Source organism: Thrips palmi, unplaced genomic scaffold (assembly GCF_012932325.1).
Source record: "Thrips palmi isolate BJ-2018 unplaced genomic scaffold, TpBJ-2018v1 HiC_scaffold_18, whole genome shotgun sequence".
Lineage (NCBI taxonomy): Eukaryota > Metazoa > Arthropoda > Insecta > Thysanoptera > Thripidae > Thrips > Thrips palmi.
In genome coordinates this window covers 13,891,018-13,914,394 of record NW_023144627.1, presented here as the reverse complement: position 1 = coordinate 13,914,394, position 23,377 = coordinate 13,891,018, and the positions used below count along the sequence as shown (strand labels likewise).

The following is a 23,377-nucleotide window of genomic DNA, read 5'->3' as shown; positions in this document are numbered from 1 at the left end:
CTTTCAGAGAATGATAGAAATGGTGAAACTGAACCGATGATTGATCACTGATACAGTTTCTTTTTAATAATTAGGAAAAATTGACGAGTTTACATGGTGAGTGTAACTCCGTAGCGAGCCGACAAATCACAGAACTCAATCGTAAACACAACCATCTGACGCGCCGTTCTGCTGCCGAAACTTTTCATAGAGCGTTCGGCGAGTCTCGCGGTGGGGTACGCTGGGGCTTAACGATCCGCGGGAAGGGGGAGGGGGACGCGAGAGGGGGAGGGAAAGGGGAAAGGGGGTTGTTGGGGCACTTGCGCACTTGTCCTTGTGAGCTTGCAGCAGTAGGCAGTAGCAGCGAGCAAGTCAGCCTAGGGGCCCGTCGGACGGGCAGGGGCACAACGTCAGCATTGATCAAAAGCCTTCGGCTGGCCGACGGCCTGACGGGTTCGCGTCGCGTCCATCCGCCGCGTCGGAGTGTGGGAGTCGGAGTCACGGCAGCGCGACGGGACGGGAGCTGCAGCCTGTCTTCTCCCGTGAAAGTGGTGCCGCCGTTCCTTGTGTGTTCGTCAAGATAGTGATGGTGACGAGGGTTGACGCTAGCCGCGAACAAGTGTGTGACCGTACTGCAAGCTGTCGTTGTCGTCGTCGTCGTCCTGGACGACGGCAGTCGCGTCTGTCCGCCAGGCGCGGCACGGCGAGCACGGCGCCCAGTGCCACAGTGTTGACTAGTGTTGCCTCGCGGTCGCGGGCCTAAATGATGATGTATCACAAGGTGGCGGGTGTGACGACGGTCGTCAAGGAGAAGGAGGCCATCCACTCGGGCCACTTCATGGTGTCGCACTTCGAGGCCGAGGAGCAGGACGACGAGGATGAAGTGGCGGTGCCCGTCCCCGACGAGGACGTGGACGTCCTGGACGCGGCCAGCAGCAGGGCGTCCATGGCCTTCACGCCCTCGATGCGCCTCTTCCAGCCCCTGGCGGCGCCCCGCCACGGCCTCGGCCTCGACGCCCAGGGCGGCCAGGGGCTCGGCGACGTGGGCGGCGTCGTCGCCACCTTCAAGGAGCCCGGCCAGCACCTGTCCATCGAGACGTCGCTGTCCAAGCTCTTCCAGTGCATGTCCCTCGCCTACAGGTGAGTGCTGGCAGTGGCCAGCAGACGAGGTTAGGTTAGGTCACTCAATGTATGTAAACACCCCCCTCTTCCCCCTGCCACCGCTTTGGTGGCTTTTGAAGAGGATTCTTTGAATAAGATGGTAGTGCTGTGCTACTGTATGTTAGTCAGCCACTATGATGCTGGTTTGTTGATGAGAAGTTTTGTTGGTTTCAACGACAAGACTGTGTACACTCTGGACTATTGATTGATAGCTTGTCTGTCGCTATTCTTTTGAAATATTAGTTTTGCTGTTCTTTCATGAACCTTGCTTGACTCGTTACATTAATTTTCTCTCTGTTTTTTTTTGTGGATTTTTTCAACTTTTTATCCTGGAAGCCTCGTTTGTAAAAGAGTTTAGAGTTAGCCCAACTGCGCAGGCCCCTAAAGGTCATTGCCATGAGCCGATGGTTGTGAGATTCCATTGGTTATTGCTTTGCTGCCGCTAAGCGGAGTGAACAGGCATTTTCAACTCAATATTATGTGTACAGATTAAAAACCTGAGAAGTTAAAAAGATTTAAATTGATTGAGATTTGTGCATGGACAGTAAAACAAAGAGCATTTTAATGTCTTTTTTTATTTCCCAAATGACTTATGGCCCAACATGTTTTTTTCGGACCCTTGTCTCCCTTCTTCAAAATTTTTGACTGGGAGTCAAAGGGTCATCTGTAGCCCGGCCCGGTCCGGCCGGCCCGGCCCGCCTGATGTCCGTGCAGTATCTCTGCCTCTCTGCCTCTGCTATGATAGTTGCTCTTGCCTAATTGTGGAAGCCAATAGATATCGAGTGTCGCCGCCCGGCTGCTATCTGACTGCGAGCCGCGCCGTGCCGTGCCGCGCCGTGCCGCGCCAAGCCCCTCCGCGCGGTCGTGGATATGCTGTCATAAGTGAACGTCGCGACGCTCTCGCTTGTTTGGGAGTTCCCTCCCTGCTGGCGTAGTCCGGTCGTTGTTTGTAGAGGGAAGTCAGGCAAGGGGTTCCCCAATCCGAGCATCAAGGAGCTTTCTAGGTGTACCTCCAGTCCTTCCAGGACACTTATCTTCAGCTGTCCTTCTGCCCCGGGCGCGGGTTGCCATGTCAACCAGGAGCACCTGGGCTGGGGTGCACTGGGGTTCGTCTCTTTGGAACAACAAGACTGCCCGGCATGACCCCGCTCGTGCTTAGCAGGCTTAGCTTGCTTACTCAGCCACTCCTACGGAACAAGCCTCTTTGGTGCCAAATTAAGATTATCGCGATTAAGGCGAGAGCAGGAGGAGTCACGACGGCGTGCCTCCCGCTTCGCGCTTCGCCTCCGTCGAGACCGTTGTCCAGTCCGGGCAGTCCAGGCCGGCACGTGACCGAGCCACTGCGCTTTGGGGCCCACCACGGCCCGCCAGTGGCGTGGAAGGGGGCTGTTATTATTGATAACCCCCTCCACCTTGCCCTGTTATTTCTGGCCAGTGTCCGCGGTGGAGGGGGCCAGGCCGACACCGGCGGCGGAGCACCGAGCACCGCGGAGTGCCTGTGGGTGTGCAAGGAAGCTGTCGAAAGGGTTGGCGCTGGCCTGGCCTGGGCAGCGAGGTCTAGGCGACGGACGTGCTCGGTCCGCGGCGCGCCGGGTCGGCCTGGTGGAGCTCACCAAGTGCGCCTCGCGCTCGATGTCCTTGACGGGCCCCGGCCTTGCTCGGCCCGCCCCGCCCGCCCTCCAGGGCTGCCCATCATCGGCCACCCTCGGGGCCCGTCAGCCCCTCAGCCCTCCCGTGGCCCTTGACGGCGGTTCGCGTCGGCGCACCGCCCAGGTGTATAAATAGGGAAAGGGGGTGGGGCCGGTCGACCCACCCCCCCGCCCCGCCCCGCGGCAGTGCGACCGCGATTCCGTTTGATTCGGCCGGGTCGTGTCTGGTCGTGTCGTAAACGCTATCGCTGCGTCGCCGTGGCCGCGGTCCGCGGCGGGTCCGCCGTGCGACCTGTTGCGAAGGGGTTTGTTTACGGACTGCGAATAGCGGCCAGGCGGCGGTACCGCCGAGGCATCGCACGTGGATCGGGCTGGGCGGGGCGGGCGGGGCAGGCGGGGCCACCGCCAGGTCTGCCTCTGCCAGCCCGGGGGCCCGGCCCGCCTGCGCGCCAGCCCGCCAGCGCGCCAGGGCCGCGCTTTATATTGCAGCGAGTGTAGTGTATACAAACTCGCGCCTGGCTTGCTGCGCGCTGCGCCGCGCGGCGGAAATTTCCGCGCTCCGCTTTTCGCGGCTTTTGGGCTTGCGAATCGCGAGGCACGCGCCCCGAGGAAGGGAGCGAGAGCGCCGCCGCCTTTCCTCGCTGACGTGCCTGACGTGCCTCAGACTGTCTCTCTCGCACCCGCACGGCACGCCCCGCGAGTGCGAGAGAGACAGAGCGACGCGCGGCATCAGCTGGCCGGGCTTCCGTCGGCCGCGGCGAGGGTCTTGTAGCGGGCAGGGATGCCCCGCGCGAGAGTGTCGTTGTCGAGGCCTTGGGGCCGTAGGCGGTAGGTCGTCGCTCTGTCCTCTCGCACTCATGCGGCGTCCCGTGTAGGTGCGAGAGAGACAGAGCGACGACTCTCGGAATCAGCCGCGCGGCGCGACGCTGCGCTAAGCTGGGCGAGGCGCGAGGCGCGAGGCGAGGCGAGCCCCCGCCCCGCAAGGTCAGGTTCACCTGCACTGCACTGACTCCGAGGAGGCGTTTCGTCTCTGCCGCGCGCTGGGTAGCGCTGGGCGGTCCCGTAAGAGTGCGAGGGAGACGGCGACAAGACGGCGCTCTTCGGAGCGCGGGGTCGACGCGGACGTACATACACACGGCCGGGCGGACTGACAGACAGCCAGGTAGCCGGCCCGGTGTGTTTTACCCCTCATCGCGAATTCGTGGGCCGCGAGGCGCGAGGCCCGGCCTTGCCCGGCGACGAGGAAACTAAAGGTTTGATTAATGCCGCGCTGTGCGACGCGGTGCGACGCGCTGCGATCGAGCGACTGGAAGACCAAGTCTGGACGGGCGGCGCCGTATTTGAATAAAATAAAAGGATGGCGGCTCGGCTTGGGCTCGGCTCGGCCTGGCACGTCGTTCTGGCCGCCAGTGGGGCACAGTGGAGCGGGTGCAACACGTTTGTCTGGTCGACTCGCGGGCAGGCCGACCGACTCACAGTGGGCCAGAAGGCCGGTGGCGGCGGCCAAAACTCTAGACGCGTTTTGAGCTCCAGAGCCGCTAAACAGGCCTCGAACCGAACGTGTGACCCCAGCCATGGATTGGTCTCCGGACGAGGAATCCATTGGTGGGGCCACACGTTCAGTTCGAGGCCTGTTTAGCGACTCTGGAGCTCAAAACGCGTCTAGAGTTTTGTCCGCCTCCACCGGTCTTCTGGCCCACTGTGCGACTGGCTGGCTGGCTGGCTGGCTATCGTATAGTGGTGTCGTCGGCGAGGAGAGCCGCCGGCCCGGGCGGGTGTCCTTGGGCCTCTCTTGTGTCTTGTGTGCCTTTTGCCTCGCGCGCCTCTCTCCGTCTCTCTCTGTCTCGCGATGTGCGGATGCGATGTGAGCGCTGGGGTCCACAGCCCGGCAACACACCCGCTCGCTTTTAATTTTTAAAATTCCCGCATGCAGAGCAGCGCGTGTTGTCTGCGGCTTTTCCGGTGTACACGTCATCGTCGGCGCCCAATTGCTCCGTACTGCAGTGGAGTTGTTGTTTATTGCGGCCTTTCACGAGCCGGGTGATTCCGCACAGTAGCTCTGTCTCTGTCGCACGCCCGGGGCGCCCCGTCGGCGACACTGCCGCGGGATGTGTCCGCTGCGGTGTCCTGGACCTCTCTGCCTCGTCATCGCCGCGCCGCGGCCCACGCCTCGACGCCTCTCGGCTTAGGACTACCGTGCGCAAACAGCAAACATCTGCCGATAGCAATTTTGTTTATTGTCCGCTTTCGGTTCGGGTTTTTTTTTGGCGACCGAGTCGCCCCGTCCTCGCGGCTCGACGGCGGGCCGTTGCTCCCGCGCCGAGGAAAGTGGAGCCGGCGTGGGGATTTGAACCCGAGACCGTGGACGCCGAACCGTGCGTAAAACCATAACCGGGGCCTCGAGCGTGGACGCTGTAGAGCGGAGAAGGCATAAGCTGCTCCTCCGCCCCGCCCCGCTCGTTACGTAACGCATTGTGTTGTGCACGGTTGTACGTGTCGTTGCTGTTTACTCTACGCGGTTCGCGGCAGGGCGGGGGAGGGGAGGGGAGGGGGCAGCGGAGGGCGGGGCCAAGTGACGATACGAGGCGCGGATGCGTCGCCTGTGCAGATGTGATGCCGTCAGATGCGCCTTATCGTCTTCGCTCTCTCCGTCTCTGTCTCTCTCTCTCTCGCCGCCTTTGAGTCTCGCGTCTCCGTCTCGCCTGCCGGCCGACCGCGTCCCGCAACTTGATAACCTGATAAAGGGGAGATGAGTTGAGTCTAAGTTGGTGGCGCTTGTTGTTTTTCAGTCGCGCCGCCCCGTTCAGCGATCCCCTTCCGCTGTCCTTCCCCTCCCTCCCCTCCTCCCCTCCCCATGGGATCGCGTGGGGCAATTACTCTCTTGGAGCAGTGACCCACCCACCGCCATGCTTGGCGTTGCCGGGCGACGCCGGCACGGCGCTCTCTAGCTGCTGGAGCTGCTGTTCGTCGCTCCGTCTCTCTCGCACCCGCACGGCGCGCCCCGCGAGTGCGAGAGAGACGGAGCGACGAGCGAGGGAGTTGCCGGGGTTGGAGCGCCTGCGAGGTAGGCCGCCCCCGCTCCTCCGCGCAGCCGTGCGCTGGGGTTGCCTAGTGCGAGCCCGGCGGGCGGCGGCGCGGCGGGCCGCGGCAGGGTTGCTGCTGCACTGTTTACTCCGCCTTCGCGTAAACGCCTAGGGTGTCCCAACGTTCCTGCTGGCTGGTTTTTCTTTTTTTATAGAACCCCTTTCCGGGGCTCGGCAACCCACGGCCGCGGCTGGGAGTCGGTAAAAGCTGTGTGCGCGAAAGCTGTGTTCCACCCCGTCCTGCTTATCTCGGGGACAGATTGCTGGCTGTGTGGTTGCGCGGTATGCAGTGTGCATTGCTCACTCACACACACACAGACACACCTCTCTGCTTCGTTTACAGTACACGTGCTTGCGCAAGCGCCGCGCTAATCTGTGGTGGGTTATTATGTCGCCGAACTTGCCGTCTCTTTTCTTCTGCTTTTGCCGGTGGTGTTGGCCGTGCCGCGGCCCGAGATGGGATGCAGCTTATTAGCCCGGGGCTTGGTACGCAATTGGTGGGGCACAGTGGGCCAGAAGACCGGTGGAGGCGGCCAAAACTCTAGACGCGTTTTGAGCCCCACAGTCGCTGAACAGGACTCGAACCGAACGTGTGACCCCACCAATGGATTGCTCTCCGAACGAGGAATCCATTGATGGGGTCACACGTTCGGTTCGAGTGCTGTTTAGCGACGCTGGAGCTCATAACGCGTCTCATAACCGCCACCGCCGCCTGGGTGACCCACCGTGTTCGGATCGGCTTTGGCTGCCGTTGGGACTCGCTCGCCGCCCGCCCGGGGCCCCGGCCACGCCGCTCCGGATCGCTGACCCTACCCGACCTTGCCGGGGCAGCGCTGCTTTTGGAGATGTCGCCGCGGGCCCCGCGGTGCGGTGCGGTGGCTCAGTGGAGACCGCTCTAGACTCCAAGCCTGGCGCATCGCGTTTGCCTTGGAGCGCGGGTGTGCGCGCCACTGCACACTAAATGCTGACAGGCGTACTTCTGTTTTTTTGCGAGTGTAGTTTGTGTCCAAATTTGCGCAAAGATTTGGCCCCCTGCTTCGGGTGCGCACGACCTCGGCGTGACCCGACCGACCCTTAGGGAGGCGCACTCGACGGCGCTCGTCTCCTACTTCATGGCCTTCGTCCTGTCGTCCCGATATCATCTCGCGTCGTCTGCGGGGAGCGCGCTTATTCCGAGACGTTTTACGTCGATAGCGAGCTGACCTTTCATTCCGCCCGCAGTCGCGAGGGGCAGAGCCCGGCAGGGCACGCGACGCACAGTGGGCGGAGCGGCCAAAATCCTAGACGTGTTTTGAGCTCCAGAGTCGCTAAATGAGACTCGAACCGAGCGTGTGACCCCACCAATGGATTCTTCGTTCGGAGAGCAATCCATTGGTGGGGTCACACGTTTGGTTTGAGTCCCATTTAGCGACTCTGGAGCTCAGAACGCGTCTAGGATTTTGGCCGCTCCACTGGTCTTCTGGCCCACTGTGCGACGGGGGGATTCGCACAGTCTCAAGTCCCGAAGCCCGAAGGGTCGCGGACGACGCAGAGGAGCCGTGACCCTGCGATAAAGCACTTGGGCCCAGCGAAGCTGCGAAGCCGGTGGCACTGGGCAAGGCGCGGCACGGCCGGGCCAGTCTGCCGATAAGTATTGCTGCGCAAAAACTAGGCCCGATAGCGTGGCGGTGTGGCCCGGGCTGGCCCGGGTTGGCGGACTAGGGCCGGCCGACCCGCCAAGGACGAGCCGCCCGTCGATAGCGCTTAACGGGGCTTTCCCTTTCCACTTTCCTCTTTTCTCTCAGCCAATCAAGCCGGGGACTAGAAGGGCCAAAACTCTGGACGCGTTTTGAGCTCCAGAGTCGCTAAGTGGGACTCGAACCGCACGTGTGACCCCACCAATGGATTGCTCTCCGAACGAGGAATCCATTGGTGGGGTCACACGTTCGATTCGAGTCCTGTTTAGCCACTCCGGATCTCAACACGTCCGGGATTTCGACCGTCTCCGCCGGTCCTCTGGCCAAGCCTCTGGCCCACTGTGCTTTTGCCCCCATGGCCCATAGAAAAGGGCTCGGAAGGTTAACGCAATTTCCCTGGATAAATCCTGTGCCGACTTTCCCCGCCTGCGAGAGTGAGGTTATGGGGCCGCGCGGCGATCGAACTTCAGCTGATGCAACTTGCGTACGAATTGCTCGATGCTCTGCTGGAGAAGGATAACGGGACGGAGTCTGGAGCGGGGTTGGGACACCCTGCATACTGGGTCACTTTCTCAAGCAAAAGAAAAAAAAAAGTCTAGTAAAAATATATCTTTTTTTACCCGCGAAATTTCATTTTGGACTAAAGAGCCGCAACTGTCCAGCAAATCCGGTATAGTTGGGTCCTTTACCTTTGGGCAGGATCGCGTGGCGCGCGTCGAGCGAAACAGAGAAATTATGTCACCGTCTGGTGATAAACGAGGTGGTCTTCGAAAACAGGGCGGTGGATCGCAGAAGTGCAGCATGCAGTCAACCCCTGACCCGCGGGGCGCAGTGTGTCTTTGCCGGACTGGCTGCCTCTGCCAATCTGTCGTGTTTTCGCGTTGCCGTTTATTTTTTCGGCCTCCTGGTACTGTATATCACACACAATTTATCTATAGCCAGCGACAACATTGTGGATGCAGTGTCTGCAGTGAGTGCGGGGGGAGGGAGGGGTTGCTATCGTCGTCGCTTTGTCTCTCTCGCGCCCACTGGTCGTCCCCAAGGGTGCGACAGAGACGGAGCGACGCAGACTCGTGTTTGCCACCGCCACGCGCGGACGGCCGTCGAAGCTAGAGGTCCTTCCCTCCTATTTGCTCGGCACACTTGCGACTTTTCCCACACGCGCCCTTTGACTGCTTTTGCTTTTTCTTTATCGATTCGGTTTCGTCTTTCTTTTTTTGGCGCGATTTTGCACAGTGTAGCGGTGTGGGAACGGGGTCGTCTGGCGGGTCAGATAGTACGTGCGGCCACACGCCACGTGGCGGGGACTCGAGTGTGTGTGTGTGTGTGTGTGTGGCTTGAAAACGCGGCTTCGCGTTAATTTGCCCCGCCGCTGCCGCGCCGCGCCGCCCATTGCGACAAAACGCTGTCGCCAAGTGGATCCTTCTTCACGCACCAGTGCCGGCACCGCTAGCGGCACGTGTGTTGGTTATCTCGAAGGGAAATAAAAAGGTAGGGCTTTGCTGGCGCGCTGCTTGGCTCTGCTTGGTCGCGCCTCTAGTCGCGCCATGGTGGGGTGGTGGGGCGTGGCGGGGACCCGCGGGGCTACCTGGCGGCCCGCCGCCGGGCCTGCCGGTCCCGGTGGGGCACTGCTGGTCTAGTGCGAATGACTACCCAACTGACAGCCCGCCCGCCCGGGGCCCGGGAGTCGCTTAGTGCGAATGTGGTGCAGTTGTCCAAGCGGCGGCGCGCTATCTCGATTAGATAGCAACAATGGGATTACTGACGGGCCGGCCGAGCGATTCAGAAGAGTCGCTCTGTCTCTGTCGCACTCGCGGCGCTCTCCGTGAAGCGTGCGAGAGAGGCAGCGCTGAATGGCTCGGCCGGCCCCGCGGCGCTTGCGCGGCGCGAACCCTGAACCGGCCGGGCGGGCGGAGCGCGCCGGAACACCGCGGACTGGTCGTGTCGGGGTGGCTCTTGCTCGAGAGGGAGAGAGAGGCTCGCTTCTTCTTTTCCAATTCGTGGCATTCGTGACGATAGCGAGGAAACAGCTGATGCCTCGCGCGGCCGACCCGCGGTCTCTCTCGCACTCGTGACGCGTCGCGCAGGGGTGCGAGAGAGACAGAGCGACTGCTCTGAAGCAAACTGCAGGCGGCTTCGATGCTTCGATACTCCGCGCGGGGCTCGAATGGCCAGTCGGCCGCATGGTGTGGTGGGCTCGCTGCCGCCGTTGTGCCTCGGCCGCCTCGGCCGCTCCACCACCACTCCCACAACTGTTGCCGTTATGCAAGGAGGGCCCAGGCGTAGTAGCCCACGGCGTGGAGGGAGGGGTGGGGCCGCCGAAGGACGCCAGAGCCAGAGCCGCTAGACCGGCAGGGCTGTGGAGCAGTGTGGAACCTGACCGGACTCGTCGAAAGGTCACTCAGGGTCACTCGCCCACTCTGCCACTTTTGCTCGCACTTTTGCGTCCCCCACACTTGGACGTGTCGTGACGCCGCGCCAGTCTGTCCGGCCTGCATCGCCTCCATGCTGCACTTTCGCTCGCGGGGCGGAGGTGCAGTCGGTTGCGTCTCGCGCCTCCTGCCGCGACCGACGGCGGAAATCAGCTGGCTTAAAGTCCTCTGCGCGCGTTCGACTATTGCGCGGCTGGGTCACACGCTCGTATCCTACGCCTCGCGTGTAGGATTTAGTGAAACAGACCATAAAGCCCTTAAAATGATCAAATTTGTGAGTTTTTCTGCTAGTGTACCTACTTTACGAACCCAATACGCCGCTTTACCACGCCCACGGGTCCCCGATCTCATGCTACTTCGCCGGGGCGGGGTGATGTGCGTCTCGGCCTTGCCGCCTCGGCCGCGACCGACTGTCGGAAACGAGACTGGCTAGTCTCTCTGCGTCGCGTTGCGTTTGGCGACGGCTGCCGGCGCGTACAGCGGCGCGTAGCGCGTCGCGGCCCGCGGCCTCAGATTAGTGTAGACTGCCCTTTTCAATTTGCCTGGTTGTTGTCCTGCGGCCCCGCCCCGCCGCGCCCCGCCCCTCGCGGGTCCCCGATGCGGGTCGACGACCAGATAACTTGCGGGCCGGGGTGGCGGCGTGGTGGCATGGCCCCGTCTACCGGCCTTGCCTTGCGTCGCCTTGCGTACGGGCGGCGGCAGTTACCGCGGATTACGCGGGCGCGCAAAATCGGCCAGTTCTGTCGCGGCGAGTCGAGGCAGAGTGCAGTCGCCTCCGGGACTGGGCCCGAACTGCGCATCGGCGCTGTCCGCGTTCCCCTTGCAATGCCGAAAAACGGCGGCAAACAAACGACAAACACACGTGTTCGAGTCCGGCCCGCGGCGTCGAGGGGCCCCTCATGGAAATGAGCGGCGGGTGTCGCCGGGGTTGTGATTGTCTCGCTGGCATGGCGGCATGGCGCGGCATGGCGGCCGCGTCGCCACAATGTACGTACAACAACTGGCTCCAATTGACTGAGCGCGGCGTCGCGGCGTCGCGGCAATGCCCGGCCCGGCGTAGCGTAGCGTCCCCCTTCTTGGAAGTCGCTGGCTCTCAGAGGGGCGGGGCGGGGCGGGGCGAAGATTATCCGGCCGGATTAGGCGGGCGACTTGCAATAAATAGCTCGGCCAGTGTGTGTCCGTGCGAGTACTACTCACAGTGCAGTCGCCTTCCTGCGGTCACTGCCGAGCCCGATGGACTTCCCCGCCACGCCCCGCGGCCACGCGCCCATTCTGCCTGCGTCTCCATTGACGGCTCGGGGGGCGTGTCCCCGAGCCACCTGTCCCATCCCGGTGCCCTCCCCCACCTCCACACTCAATGGGCGCATCGCCCCCGCCCGACTCTCGTGACTCCAGTGCCACGGCTTGGCCTCTGTTCTGCGCGGGCTGATTCAGAAAGTCGTTTTCATCGCTCTGTCTCTCTCGCACTCATGGGGCGATAGAGGCGATTGAATCAGCCTACTTACTTTCCGCACGCACTGCGAATGCGAATGACCGTCCTTTGCTTCTGGTGGGGTGACTGGGTGACTGCGACTAACGCCCCTGGCTTTGGTGTGTTTCAGGCAGAAGCTGACCTCGCCCAAGTGGAACCGCTTCAAAGGCATTCGATTAAGATGGAAGGAGAAGATTCGCCTCAACAACGTCATCTGGCGGTGCTGGCACATGCAGTGTGAGTGTCGGATGGCGTGCCTGCCTGCTGTTTTGTCTGAGTGAGGCGGTTTCAGTGACTCTGGTGTTGTCTGGTTGCAGTCATCCTCAAGCAGAGTACGCTGGTGTGTCAATTCGCCTCGCCCCTGGACGTGGACACACACAACAAACCGGAAGTAAGTTTTGTGGGCCTTCTTGTCCTCCCCTCCCCTCGCGTGGGCGTGGGGTGCGGCGTGTTCCATGGCCATCATGTGAAGCCCCAGCGAAGATCCCGGGGAGGTTTCCTTCCATTAAAGGGACCGACAGTTTCCATTAGGAGTTGCTCAAGAGAGGAAAGGGACTTGCACTGGCTTCTGCTCCACATGCCCTTCTCCTACTCTGTCAATTTTTTTTTAAAATGAGGGCTGATTACAAGCTCCTGGACAGTAGGCTAAACTATTGGACATCGGCCCCTCCCCTTTCCCTAATGTGTCACTCACTCTGTTCCAGGCAGTGGTGCTGGAGGGCAAGTACTGGAAGAGGAAGTTGGCAGCTGTGACCGCAGAGTACAAAAAATGGCGCATGTACCGCAGGAACCGGATCCTGGGATGTGTCAAAGACGGGCCAGATATGGTGAGGCTCCGTTGTCTATCTTGAGTTTAATATTAATTATTTTTTTAAAAGAGCAACACATTAAAATTTGCTTTTGAAATAATTTGTTCTAGTTTGGCGATGTGGACATGCTGGACTGGCAGCCAGACAGCAACGATTCCTCATCAATGATGTCGATGATGGTTGACCAGGATTACATGGAGTTTATGAGTGACACCTTATTCTCTACAATTCAGTCGAACCAGCCGTTTGCTTTCCCAGATACGAGAGAGATAGGTAAGCGTTGGTGACATTGCCATGCTTGAAACATTCAATATATTTGCTCTTGGCTCAATGTCCATGAATGTTGCTAACTTTAACCCTTTTCCAATTCAGCTAAGGGAGCAGGGCTCGCTGACTTTATTCAGCCAAGCTTAGTCCAGCTTCAACCGAATCTGGATGATTTTATGGACACATTAGAACCATTACAAGGTAACTTTATCAGCAATATTTTACTTACTTAACATGCTACAAAACAATACAAACATCTAAATCTCCTCTTTCTTTTTCAGAGCTATTTTCTTACAGACTTCCCCCTGTACCTGAAGAAGCCATAGCTGATGATGCTCTCCTTCGAAGTTTACCAGCAACAAGTGCTTCTTATCCTGATTTAAGCAAGTCTGCACCCACGTCTTCAACCATTTCCCTAATGTCGCAATTGGACCAATCATCACAAAGCATGGTAAATTTTCTAAAACTATTTTTGTTAAAAATTAAAGTTTTAACCTAGAATTAACAATTGCTGTCCTTTCAGGGAATGTACCAGCATATGAATGATCCGTACAGACAGCCAGAATATGTTAGTGTAGAATCGTTGGGCTCAGAATCACTTGGTAACAAAGTAACCTTCTCGGAATCGGATCTTCAAGTGCCCATGCAACTTATTCAGCAGCAACATCATCCGCAGCTGTCACAACTACCTCAACAAGTTCAACCAATTATTTCAAAAGGTCGCAATGTGAGACCAGCAGCCCAGACCAAAAGTCGAGCACTCACTCAGGCACCTCAGCAGTCCATTGTGAGGAAACAAATCACTCATGTGGTAAGCATACAACTCCCTTCACTTCTTGTAAAATATCTGTTGATTCTTTTCTTTGTAATTTTTGTATTCTTTCTTTGCAATCCTTTTCAGCCATCTCATCAACAATTACCCATTCAAGACCAGCAACGATTGCACCAACAGCAGCAGTACCAACAACAATCGCAAGACCAGCAAAGTCAGGCAGTTGGGTATCAGATGTACACTCCATCCTCACCGATTCTAAGCCATCCGCAACCTCCTCCTCTACCGCCAACAATGCCGGAATCGTCACCCCAGCCTCAAGGAGCACAGGTAAATCAATTTTTAGACAGTCTTCATCGAGCAAAATTTGTTTTTCCATTAATTCATTAACAGTTCCAATGTCTTCCTTTCAGATAAAAATTCAGTCTCAGCCTTATTCTAATCAAGTTAGTCCACAGTTGCAGCCACCTTTGCAAACTCAACAGCAGGTTCAGCAACAAACTGTGATATCTCCTGAGGCTTTCAAATTCAGTACAAATGTAGCTCAAAGGAGTTTTAGTTTACCTTCTACGCACACGTCATCTATTGCGTAAGTTAGCTTTGCTTGAGCTATTTTGAAATTGTTGTTTTCTGGTGTTCTTACAGTTTGTCTTTATATTTATTTTCCTAGGTATGCAAGCAGTGGTACAAATTTGCGTAGTGTGGCCACCAGTAGTATGAGTAATATTCATACTGCAAGTTTAAATTCAGTTGATAAAACACCTGCCAGATCAGAAACTGAATTATTTGCTGTGCCGAAGGTTTGTTAACATAGCATTGTTATATTTGATGGATGTATGTGATCCGAGCCATTCTTTAATGTGTGGGTATATTTTGTGTGTTCTCAATTTTTTTCATTTTTTTTCTACAGTACCAGAAACTTAGAAACCGTTCAAGAAGTGGTTCAAGTTTATTACCAGGCAATTCTGGATCTGCCACAAGTTCAAGTGGTGTAAATACTGTAGGATCTGGCATGGCACCAAGGAGCATGCGGCCCCTTGTGTCAGCTTCCAGTAACCCTGATCTCTCTTCTGCTCACAGCAGTGCACTTTTGGCCCAACTGCTGTCAGTCAGTGAGTAATCCTGCTCTTTTGGAGAGTTATGATAAAAAGAAAATTGATTGTACTCATAATATTCTTTTTGTATTTTCAATTTAGACTCATCCTCTGTGTACAACTTCACTGCTGGATCCGATTCGCCAAGTGGACGGGTACCCATTAGTAAGAGCCATATTCCCATCCTGCCTATGCCGACAGGTGGTAGTGCTCAACAAACCCAAGTCCCACATACAACTGCTCTACTTATAACATCGTCTGTTCCAATGACCATTCAACCAAGTTCCAGCACTGGGCAAGTTAGTAACTTCTTTCAAATTGCCTTTTTCTAATTTAGTTAACATAAGCCCTAGCACCCACCTATCTGGCAGAATCACACCACTGTAATAACTCACTTATAATTCATTTACAGTTAATACTCAATTCTGCTGCAAGTACCTCCACCTCATCTATTGTGGCTACCGGCAAGGGCTCTGACACAGCAAGTGATAGTTCAGCAGTTCCTTCTCCAGTGGGTTTGAGCCTTTCTCCTCTTAACATGGAAAACATGTCACCTCCAACGCCTTTAGGTTCTAAATCAGACACAGATCTCCGGACAGTGAAAGTGTCTGGACGTGGTGTAAGTAGAACTCTATTGCTGATATAAGCATCAGAAAATGATAACATGATGCTAACAAAATCTCATTCTATTTGAACAGGAACATAGGCGTGTGTACCACATCAATGCAGAGCAGAAAAGGCGCTGTAATATTAAGAATGGATTCGATACACTACATTCACTCATTCCCCAACTTCGACAGAATCCAAATACCAAGGTAAACTTAAATTCTTGTTTTGCAGTTGAGTTCTTTAAACATCGGTTTGAGCCTAATGAACTTGAATTTTTAGACAAGTAAAGCTGCAATGCTCCAAAAAGGTGCAGAATATATCAAGCAGTTGCGAGGAGAACGGAACAAACTGAAAGATGAGATGGATGAGCTTCGACTGGAAATAGAGAAACTAAATGGTGCCATAAGGTATGTTGGGATGTTGGATAATTATATAGTAAGAGGTGCATTTAACTTCGTTTTGTTACAACTTTCTTTCTGTTGCAGTAACTGTCAGTCTATGCTTCCCGCTACTGGAGCACCTGTCTCCCGCCACCGTGCCAGTAAAATGAGGGAAATGTTTGAGGAATATGTGCGAGGTCAAACCCTTAACAATTGGAAGTTTTGGATTGTATCCTTTTGACTGCTATTTTGGTTTTGGTTTTAAATTATTTCCTCTGTTGGAAGAACCATTTCACATTTGTGCAACCTAATGCCACTTCTGCATCCTTCTTGTTTTTATATTTCAAATTTTATGTAAAGGTTTCCTTAACATTTTGTACAGTTTAGTCTAATGGTTGAGCCATTATTGGACTCCTTCAACAGCACTGTTTCCACATCAAGTGTTGATGAGCTCTACAGAACTACAATGCAATGGGTTGAGAAACATTGTTCCCTTGTTGAATTGCGTCCTGGTTAGTATCAGACCATGAATGAAAAATTCAAAGAAATTTTGTGACTGATTTCCTAATTTTCTTTTCTTAATTTCCAGTTGTTTTGAATTCTCTCCGGTTTCTCTGCACGTCAACAGAAATATTGTCCGATCCATCAAGACTCCCTGAAGAAGCTCGACAAGCAGTTTTGAAGAATGAAGCTGGTAGCAGTGGAGCTTCAAGTTCGAATGCCAGCAGCAGTTCTCAACAGCCTGGTTGACTTGTGCAGTGCTGTGTGTGACAATAAAAAAATCCCACCTTATGCTCACAAAAAAAATATGAAACAAGAAAGGTGTGGAACTTATGACATGAGGGATGCCTTGTTGTGTCACGTGACAGTCTGTGCATTTCAAATTAAGGCGAGAAGTGAGTTGTTTGTGATAACAGTGCATAGTAAAAGCTAGTCAATCAAGAAAAAATCTGTAGTTTACAGCATGAACTTGACATGTTAAGACACAAAATGAGTAGAAGTTGACGCCTGTCAGTTTCATGTGTTCTGTATCATTCTAGTTGGTTGAATAGTTCTGATGTCACAAAAATCCATCTCTCTTACTCATGGGTTCCTTTTATGTTCTGGTTTTCTATCCTTTGTAATCTCTCTCCTCTTTCCCTGCTAAAGAGATGAGATTAGTGATATCACTCTGTTCAGCTCATTGTTCCCTTGCCTCCCCAGATTTGCTGTTATTGGTGGACAATAACATTGAGCTCAAGATGAGGTAGATGATTGCAAAGGAAGCTTTGCTGTGATATTTTGTTTTAAAAACTTTCATGCATTATTATATAACTTTTGTATCATTGTTATAGCACTTAAAATTGGTCAGTTGCCATGAGTGATTCAATTAAGGACACCTATAGATTATTATTTTTATTTTTGGTACAATTGTTACCATTACGAGTTTGTAAATTTAAATTTTGTGCTTCTTACCTTCTTAGTCATTTTGTTTTGACTCATAATTAATGACTGTTTTGAGTTGCAGCAAAGTTTGCCTTAGCTTATGTGACATTATTTTAGGCCAGGATGTTGGAGCTTTAGGGAGGTTTAAGAAAAAAGTCATGGGAATGATAACTTCAGTGCCATTTATTCTATGTCATACTCAGAATCCTGAGATATGCCAGTGAATTGTGCCATCAACCAAGTTTCATGCTTGCATGTGAAAAAATTTATCAATGAGTTGTGTTGTCTTCCCTGTGAAGCCCATCCTGACCTACTTCCTATGAATCTGAAAAATGCCTTTTTGAACCAAGTTTTATTTTCCTGCTAAGACAGGTTAAATGTGCCATCATAACTTTCCCGTGTTAAAATGGACTCACTTTGTTCTGTCAATTTTTCTATTAGCAACACGTAGAATGTGAACATAAGTTTATGATTTGTTATTATGTACAGATGTTTAATCTATATTTGCATATAATTTATGTTGTTTTGTTTTACTTTTGTTATTGTAAAGAGATATGTGTTTGTGAATTGTATGGTGTACTGTGTTGGGTGTGACTATTACTCTGCCCTTTGTCATTTGTAATTGTTACAAAGCGTCTCTTAAGCTCCTTTTTCTGAATGTGATATGTACAAATTTTTACTTCACTACTGGAGAGGTAATTTCAGAAAGGCTTTTTCCATTCTGGACATGACTGTAAATCTACCTGTCAGTTTCCTCAAATTTTAAAACAACCAAGAACGTAAATGAAGTTGTAGACCAATTTTTCCCTTTGAAGGCAAATTGGGAGAGTGTGGTTTTTTCTGGAAAGCTCAATTAAATTTTAATAAGAAATTTATCCCACAATTGAAATTGTGCCATTTGTGGCTAGCTAATGTATTCTAATGGCAAGTCATTATTGGAAAGAAGTCATAAACAATTTTGAAAGACTGAATTAACTTCAAATTATGTGGTCAGTTGATCTTTTCACTTTGTACCTCGGTGTTAACAAAAATGTCATCTCATAGTAGTCAGTATTGTGTGTTCATTGGATTTTGTGTATTTGACTTTATTATCATGCCATCTTTTTAACTATCTCCCCTTTTATACTCTTCCTTGACTTTTCCTAATCAAAAAGGGAGAGTTTAATTCATAGTTTTGGTAGATAGGCATAAATGCAAAATTACAGTCACTTATAGTTGAGTGGGCAATGAAACTGTATTTTATCTCTTGACCATTGTCACTACGTGAAAGGCCTAGTGTAACTTTTGATCTCTGCGCTGCACTAACTTGAAGCGAAAGAAAGAAATGCCACATGTCTTCCACACACTGTTAACATATTTTTAATCATATGTTAATAGTCTCCACCCAGTGATTAATGTAATTGGACTGACATTATATCAATTTGTTTGTCTGAAATGCTGATTCATGTGGAACAAAATCTGAGCAAAATATATTTTGAATATAGACAATTTTTACTGATTTCTACTCCTTTGTACCCAACACATTCTACATTATGATGGTCCTGATGGTAGTGCCTGTCACAGATTCTGAGATAAAACTTCATGTTGCCATAGAATGGGCATTAATACACTCATCAAAATTGTACTATTTTTAATATCAAAACTCCTAAATTTCATAAATTATTAATAGTATCACAGAGCGGTAATGTTACCTAAAAGAGAATAGAAAAGTGAAGATGAAAAAATTGATACTGATAAGGCAAAGGGTCAATTGACTGGACGTTGGGCAGCAAGATCAAACAACATCAAATGACAAAATTAGATTCACACCTTGTCCAACGACCAATGAATTCACACCTAGAATCAATCACAACTTAAAAAATTACAGGGTCAGAAAAATTAGTTGATACCTTGACAAATTTGATTGCTTGCTGACAAAGTTGATCCCCACAGTTGTTTGACTGAATGAAGCGTCAAACAGTTAAGTCAAAAAAGGGGCATGTATTACAATGTGCATAAAGAGAAGAATCTTCATGCGACACAAAGAAGTGAGTGACCTCTGGACATCCAGTCTCACTATGGTTATTAATAATGACATAGATGCGATCTTGTATTTCTTGGATAGAGGCCCGAGCAGGCACTGCCATGCGGCAGTTACCACAACTTATCAATTGATTAAATACATCACATGAAAGGTTTCCCCTTCGACACACTGGACATACTACCAGCTGCGCTTCTTCCCAGAGTTCTTGCAATGCATTATCATCAGCCATGAGTAAATCGTATTGATGCATAACCCAGTTCTCTGCAAGAAAACAGAATGGGAAAACCAAATACGTATGTGAATTAAGTCATCTAAACTGTTCTTTTACCATAATATTTCTGCATTACCTTCTGGTCCAAATACTTCGAACTCCATTTCTTGTTTAATGCGCATTTCATCATCACTGTCCATTAGTCTGAAATAGAAATTGAAGTTGAAAAGATACCAGGCGTCGAACAGCAAAAATTTGGTTGAGAAATAAGCACATACAACTCATTATCCAAAATGTTTGCCAATTCCTGTTGAATGATTTTAGATACGCTTCCGCCTTGCAAACCAGACACATCTCTCAGGCGATCAAAGAGTCGACCTCTGTTTTCCTTGATCCGGCTATGAAAACGCTGAGAAAAAAATTGAATTTCAAAATTTTAAAACATACAGATCCCGAAAAATATACAAATATGCCATGATGAACTGGTAACTAACCTTTCGAAGAACATCTTTGAACTGTGGCACACCATGTTTTAATCGCATGGCAGCATTCCTTGCTTTAATTTTCTGGTGGGTACTGGGGCTTATAATGATACCCGCACTGTTCATTGATTCGGAGTCCATGATCATTCAGTTACTTTCACAAATAAATACGTTGGACATTACTTTGTTTAGATGGGAGGCGTTTAAAACAGCTGACGACAGTTGACTGACGACCAACAGTGCGGTGTTTTGGCGCCAGAGTGCACTGGTGGCGCTGCCTTTGGCGCGCTATTTCAAACGAGGCGGCAAAGCAGCAGGGTGCTGGATGCGGGGTGGTGTGGGCAGGGGATTGAAAGATCACGAATTATATTTTTGATTCGAACGCAGAACAGACTCGGCGTTTTGACAGGTTCGCGTCCTGCAGACAGGGTGGAAATATGGGACAAAAGAACCAGCGTCTAAGCCGCCTAAATTGAACGGTTCAGACGAAAACCTCCGCCGGGTGGGTCGGCCGGGTTCTTTTAGTACAGTACACCTTTAATTTTCCGGGATGCCGCCCCCTCCCCTCCCCTCCCCTCCCCCTCCCGCGCTCGGAGGCGAGGCAAGGCAAGGCGGAACTCTGCCGAGCTGCCTCCTCTAAAACCCAACCCGAGGGAACGACCAAGGAGAACGGAGCGTCGTGGCGTCAGTGGCGTCAGCCTGGTGGCGTCGGCTCGTCGGCCCGTCGGGGCGAGCTTTAAAAGAGTGTCGTGAAGGCCTGGATGCTGGCACAGCCTGGCATGGCAGCCTGGCAGCCCGGCGGCATGGGGAGATTGGACAGAGGGAAATGAGCACGTTAATGTCTTCGCCCCTCCCCCGGCCCGCCCCCGGCCCGCCACGCCACGCAGCCAGGCTACCACGCCCGGAGATGACGCCGGCCAAAGCTTGGTATAAATCTTAACGCGCGGGGTGGGGTCATGTTTCGGGGTTGTCCAGCTTGGGGCCACTCCCGCCTCGCCCCGCCTCGCCGGGCGCTGCCAACAGCGCGGATCCTGATGCCGTCTTTTGATCCGCGACCTTCCTGGTTGGACTGGGAAATTATTATTTTTTGGACGCCAAAGTAAACCAGCTCCTTTTAAGTTTCTAGTTTTCGCCAACGAGTTTGCAAACCCATGGGATTTTTTAATTTTAAAGGACTTTTTCGCCAACCTGGTGCACGCTCAATTTAACATACAAAGAGATGCGCCCTTGGGCAAAAATTTTCCAAAGACCATGCGTCGTGTTTCAACGTTTCAGTTCGCAAAAAAACCCTAAAAGATTCAGCCGGGAGACTCACTCAAAGAAGCTCTGTGTGTGTGTGTGGGGGGGGGGGGGCTTTTGTTCTGCAGCCCACGTCGCATCCCGCTGGCCGGCAGTGCACAGGGGCAGGGCGCAGGCAGGGCTGGGGGCGCGCCCCGCCACTGTAAGGGCATGATCCGGAGAGTCGAGGACTCAGTGACTCAGTCGGAGCTGTGGTGCCGACCTCAGCAGTGGAGAGTCAACGCCGTTATTTCGCAAGGGGGATATTGGGCGGGGAGGGGTGCGGCGGGGTGCACCGTATCCCGAAACAAACCGAAGGACCGAAGCCAGCGCGCGGTCTCGGTCTGCCCCCGGAGCGCGGCCTCCTCCTCGCCGTCGCTGCCCGCCACGCTGCCACGCTCAAACCTCCCAAAGATGAAAAACCTCCCCACCCGCTGTAGTGCCACGCGGCCCGGCCGGCCGGCGTGGCGGTAGTTGTGATATAAACCAGCTCGGAGGCGAATGGCGAAACGAAGCGAGACACGGCGCGGCAGTCTAGTCCCTGCCGGATGCCGGATCTGGGTTTGCCGTTTGCCACACGAAATCAAGCCCAGGGGCGCTTTCCAATTCCCTCTGAATCGTTGGCGGCGCACTGTGGCTGCCGCGCACAGTGGGCCAGAAGACCGGCGGAGGCGGCCAAAACTCTAGACGCGTTTTGAGCTCCAGCGTCGCTGGACGGGACTCGAACCGAACGTGTGACCCCACCAATGGACTCCTCGTTCGGAGAGCAATCCATTGGTGGGGTCACACGTTCGCTTCGAGTCCCATTTAGCGACTCTGGAGCTCAAAACGCGTTTAGAGTTTTGGCCGCCTCCGTCGGTCTTCCGGCCCACTGTGCTGCGGCTGCGCGCAGTGTTGTGTGGAGAAGAGAGGAGAATCCTGCTCGATCGTGCTCCCTCCCCTTGCCCCTGGTGCCTTATTGCGCGCGCAAATATTCAACTGTTTTGCTGTATCAGGCACACCGCTCTTCGCCGATCCGCTAGCGGTTGGAATTGAAACACTCCAACACTCCCGAAGCCGCACCGGTATTCGTTCGGGAATCGTGTTTCGCGGATCGCGGGGCCGGCCGAGCGACTTCAGAAGAGTCACGTGCGTCTCTCTCGCACCGCGACGGCAGTGCGACAAAGACGAGCGTCGGGACGACTCTTCGGATCTCCGCGGACATTTCCTGTTGGCGGGAGTTGCTGCCTTGTTGGTTGCAGCAGTTATGCACGGCAGAGATGCGTCTCGAAGGGACGGGGAGGATGGCGGAGGATTCGGGGGAGGGGGTGTTTGGTCGTTGTTGCTTACATGCCTCCCCTCCCCCTCCCCAGCACCACGGCGTGCGTCACGCAACCTGTATCGAGTCGCCAACTGTCAGGGGAGTAGTTAGAGAGGTGTTTATGGTGTCGTGCACGCCATCCTCCATTTTTTTCTGCTTTATTTTGCATCCGATTTTTTTATTTTATTTTTTTGTGCACGTTGAGTTTCCTGTCAGCCTAACCGCGTCATCCGCCGTGAGCTTTGCGGCCGAGGTGGCGGACGCGGCACGGCACGGCACTGCGAGGCACGGCACGCATTCCCCGACTGCCGCTTCGTCAGCGGCGCCCTTTGCCTCCCACAAGAAGACACCGCAGGCACACTGCCAGTCCAAGTCCAGTGTTCGCACGAATCGCGGAGATAAAACACCGCAGGACACTGTAACTTCCAGCCTCCAACTTACTAATGTTGTAACCGACCGCAATCAACACAAGTGAAACTCCGCTCACAGTAGTCGTTGTAAACAAACATTTTTGCACAGTGTGGCGTCCCAGAAGCGCTCCGCAGCGAGGCCAGGGAAGGCGGCAAGGCGGGGAATAAACAAGGCTGGCAATTTCCTCATCGCTCCACTGCGAAATTAGCGATCGCGCTGCAAATTAGCTCGCCGGACGCTGACGGACGACGCCGTCAGGCGGGCAGGCAGGCAGGCAGGCAGGCAGGGCAGGCAGGCAGGCGGGCAGGCAGGCGGGTGGGCAGGCAGGCGGGCAGGACGACCAGCCCAGCCCGGCCCCAGAGGGTCGAAGTCTGAAACGCACGGCGTGCCCTGCGCCACAGCGAAAAGCAAGGGATCATTTGTGGTCCAAGCTACGTATTTCGAGTGGAGCCACAGCCGCCTGGCTGGTAGGCCTGGAGCGGCATGTGCGGCGCAGGGCTGCGCGGTGTGAGGCCTACCCTCCGCATGGCAGGGGCCGAGGCTCTCTCTCTCTCTCTGTTCTTTCTGCCGGCATCTCGTCGGGTCTCTCCGAGCCTGCCGGCTCAGTCTCCGCTCCTCTTCTGGTGTTTTTTGCCGGCAGTGCCGCGGGCTGCCGCGAGCCTGCCAGGCATCAGTCTCACGCCCCTATCTGATGTCGCGCGGCGCAGCGCTGGGGTGGCTGGCTGCTGCCGGAGGGAAGCCGAGGCGGCCGAGGCGGCGGGGCTACATTTCATCATTTGCCGGCCGCGGCCACGCAACGCTGGCGGCGTGGCGGTGGCACCTCCCCCTCCCCCCCTCCAAGTCCGAGTGTGCCCCTGGCCACGCT

The 23,377-nt window shown here is 53.9% G+C and overlaps 2 protein-coding genes across 2 annotated transcripts; one reads left to right on the top strand and one right to left on the bottom strand.

Annotated features, from left to right (window-relative positions):
• Window positions 1-306: 306 nt before the first annotated feature.
• Window positions 307-18,295, top strand: LOC117645550 (MLX-interacting protein). The gene is made up of 19 exons (XM_034385832.1): window positions 307-1,119; window positions 11,582-11,688; window positions 11,769-11,842; window positions 12,156-12,278; window positions 12,371-12,533; window positions 12,633-12,728; window positions 12,809-12,978; window positions 13,051-13,338; window positions 13,429-13,629; window positions 13,713-13,888; window positions 13,970-14,099; window positions 14,210-14,411; window positions 14,496-14,692; window positions 14,806-15,012; window positions 15,092-15,208; window positions 15,282-15,409; window positions 15,488-15,611; window positions 15,765-15,894; window positions 15,972-18,295. Exons 1-19 carry the CDS (start codon window positions 743-745, stop codon window positions 16,130-16,132), a joined length of 3,171 nt encoding a protein of 1,056 aa, XP_034241723.1. The 5' UTR covers window positions 307-742; the 3' UTR covers window positions 16,133-18,295.
• A 127-nt stretch (window positions 18,296-18,422) lies between these two features.
• LOC117645559 lies at window positions 18,423-19,764 on the bottom strand. Its single transcript, XM_034385847.1, has 4 exons — window positions 19,536-19,764; window positions 19,320-19,450; window positions 19,178-19,245; window positions 18,423-19,091 (listed from the first exon to the last, which is right to left on the bottom strand). The coding sequence occupies exons 1-4, from the start codon at window positions 19,668-19,670 to the stop codon at window positions 18,760-18,762; spliced, it is 666 nt and encodes a 221-aa protein (XP_034241738.1). The 5' UTR covers window positions 19,671-19,764; the 3' UTR covers window positions 18,423-18,759.
• Between the last annotated feature and the right edge of the window lie 3,613 nt (window positions 19,765-23,377).

Excerpts from the sequence above, each read along its gene's own strand:
- LOC117645550 (XM_034385832.1), top strand. The coding sequence starts at position 743 with ATGATGATGTATCACAAGGTGGCGGGTGTGACGACGGTCGTCAAGGAG. Across the intron at positions 14,412-14,495 it reads GGCCCAACTGCTGTCAGTCA|ACTCATCCTCTGTGTACAAC; the intron begins GTGAGTAATCCT and ends TTTTCAATTTAG. Across the intron at positions 15,612-15,764 it reads ACAATTGGAAGTTTTGGATT|TTTAGTCTAATGGTTGAGCC; the intron begins GTATCCTTTTGA and ends CATTTTGTACAG.
- LOC117645559 (XM_034385847.1), bottom strand. The coding sequence starts at position 19,670 with ATGATCATGGACTCCGAATCAATGAACAGTGCGGGTATCATTATAAGC. Across the intron at positions 19,451-19,535 it reads TCAAAGATGTTCTTCGAAAG|CGTTTTCATAGCCGGATCAA; the intron begins GTTAGTTACCAG and ends TTTTTTTCTCAG. Across the intron at positions 19,092-19,177 it reads CGAAGTATTTGGACCAGAAG|AGAACTGGGTTATGCATCAA; the intron begins GTAATGCAGAAA and ends GTTTTCTTGCAG.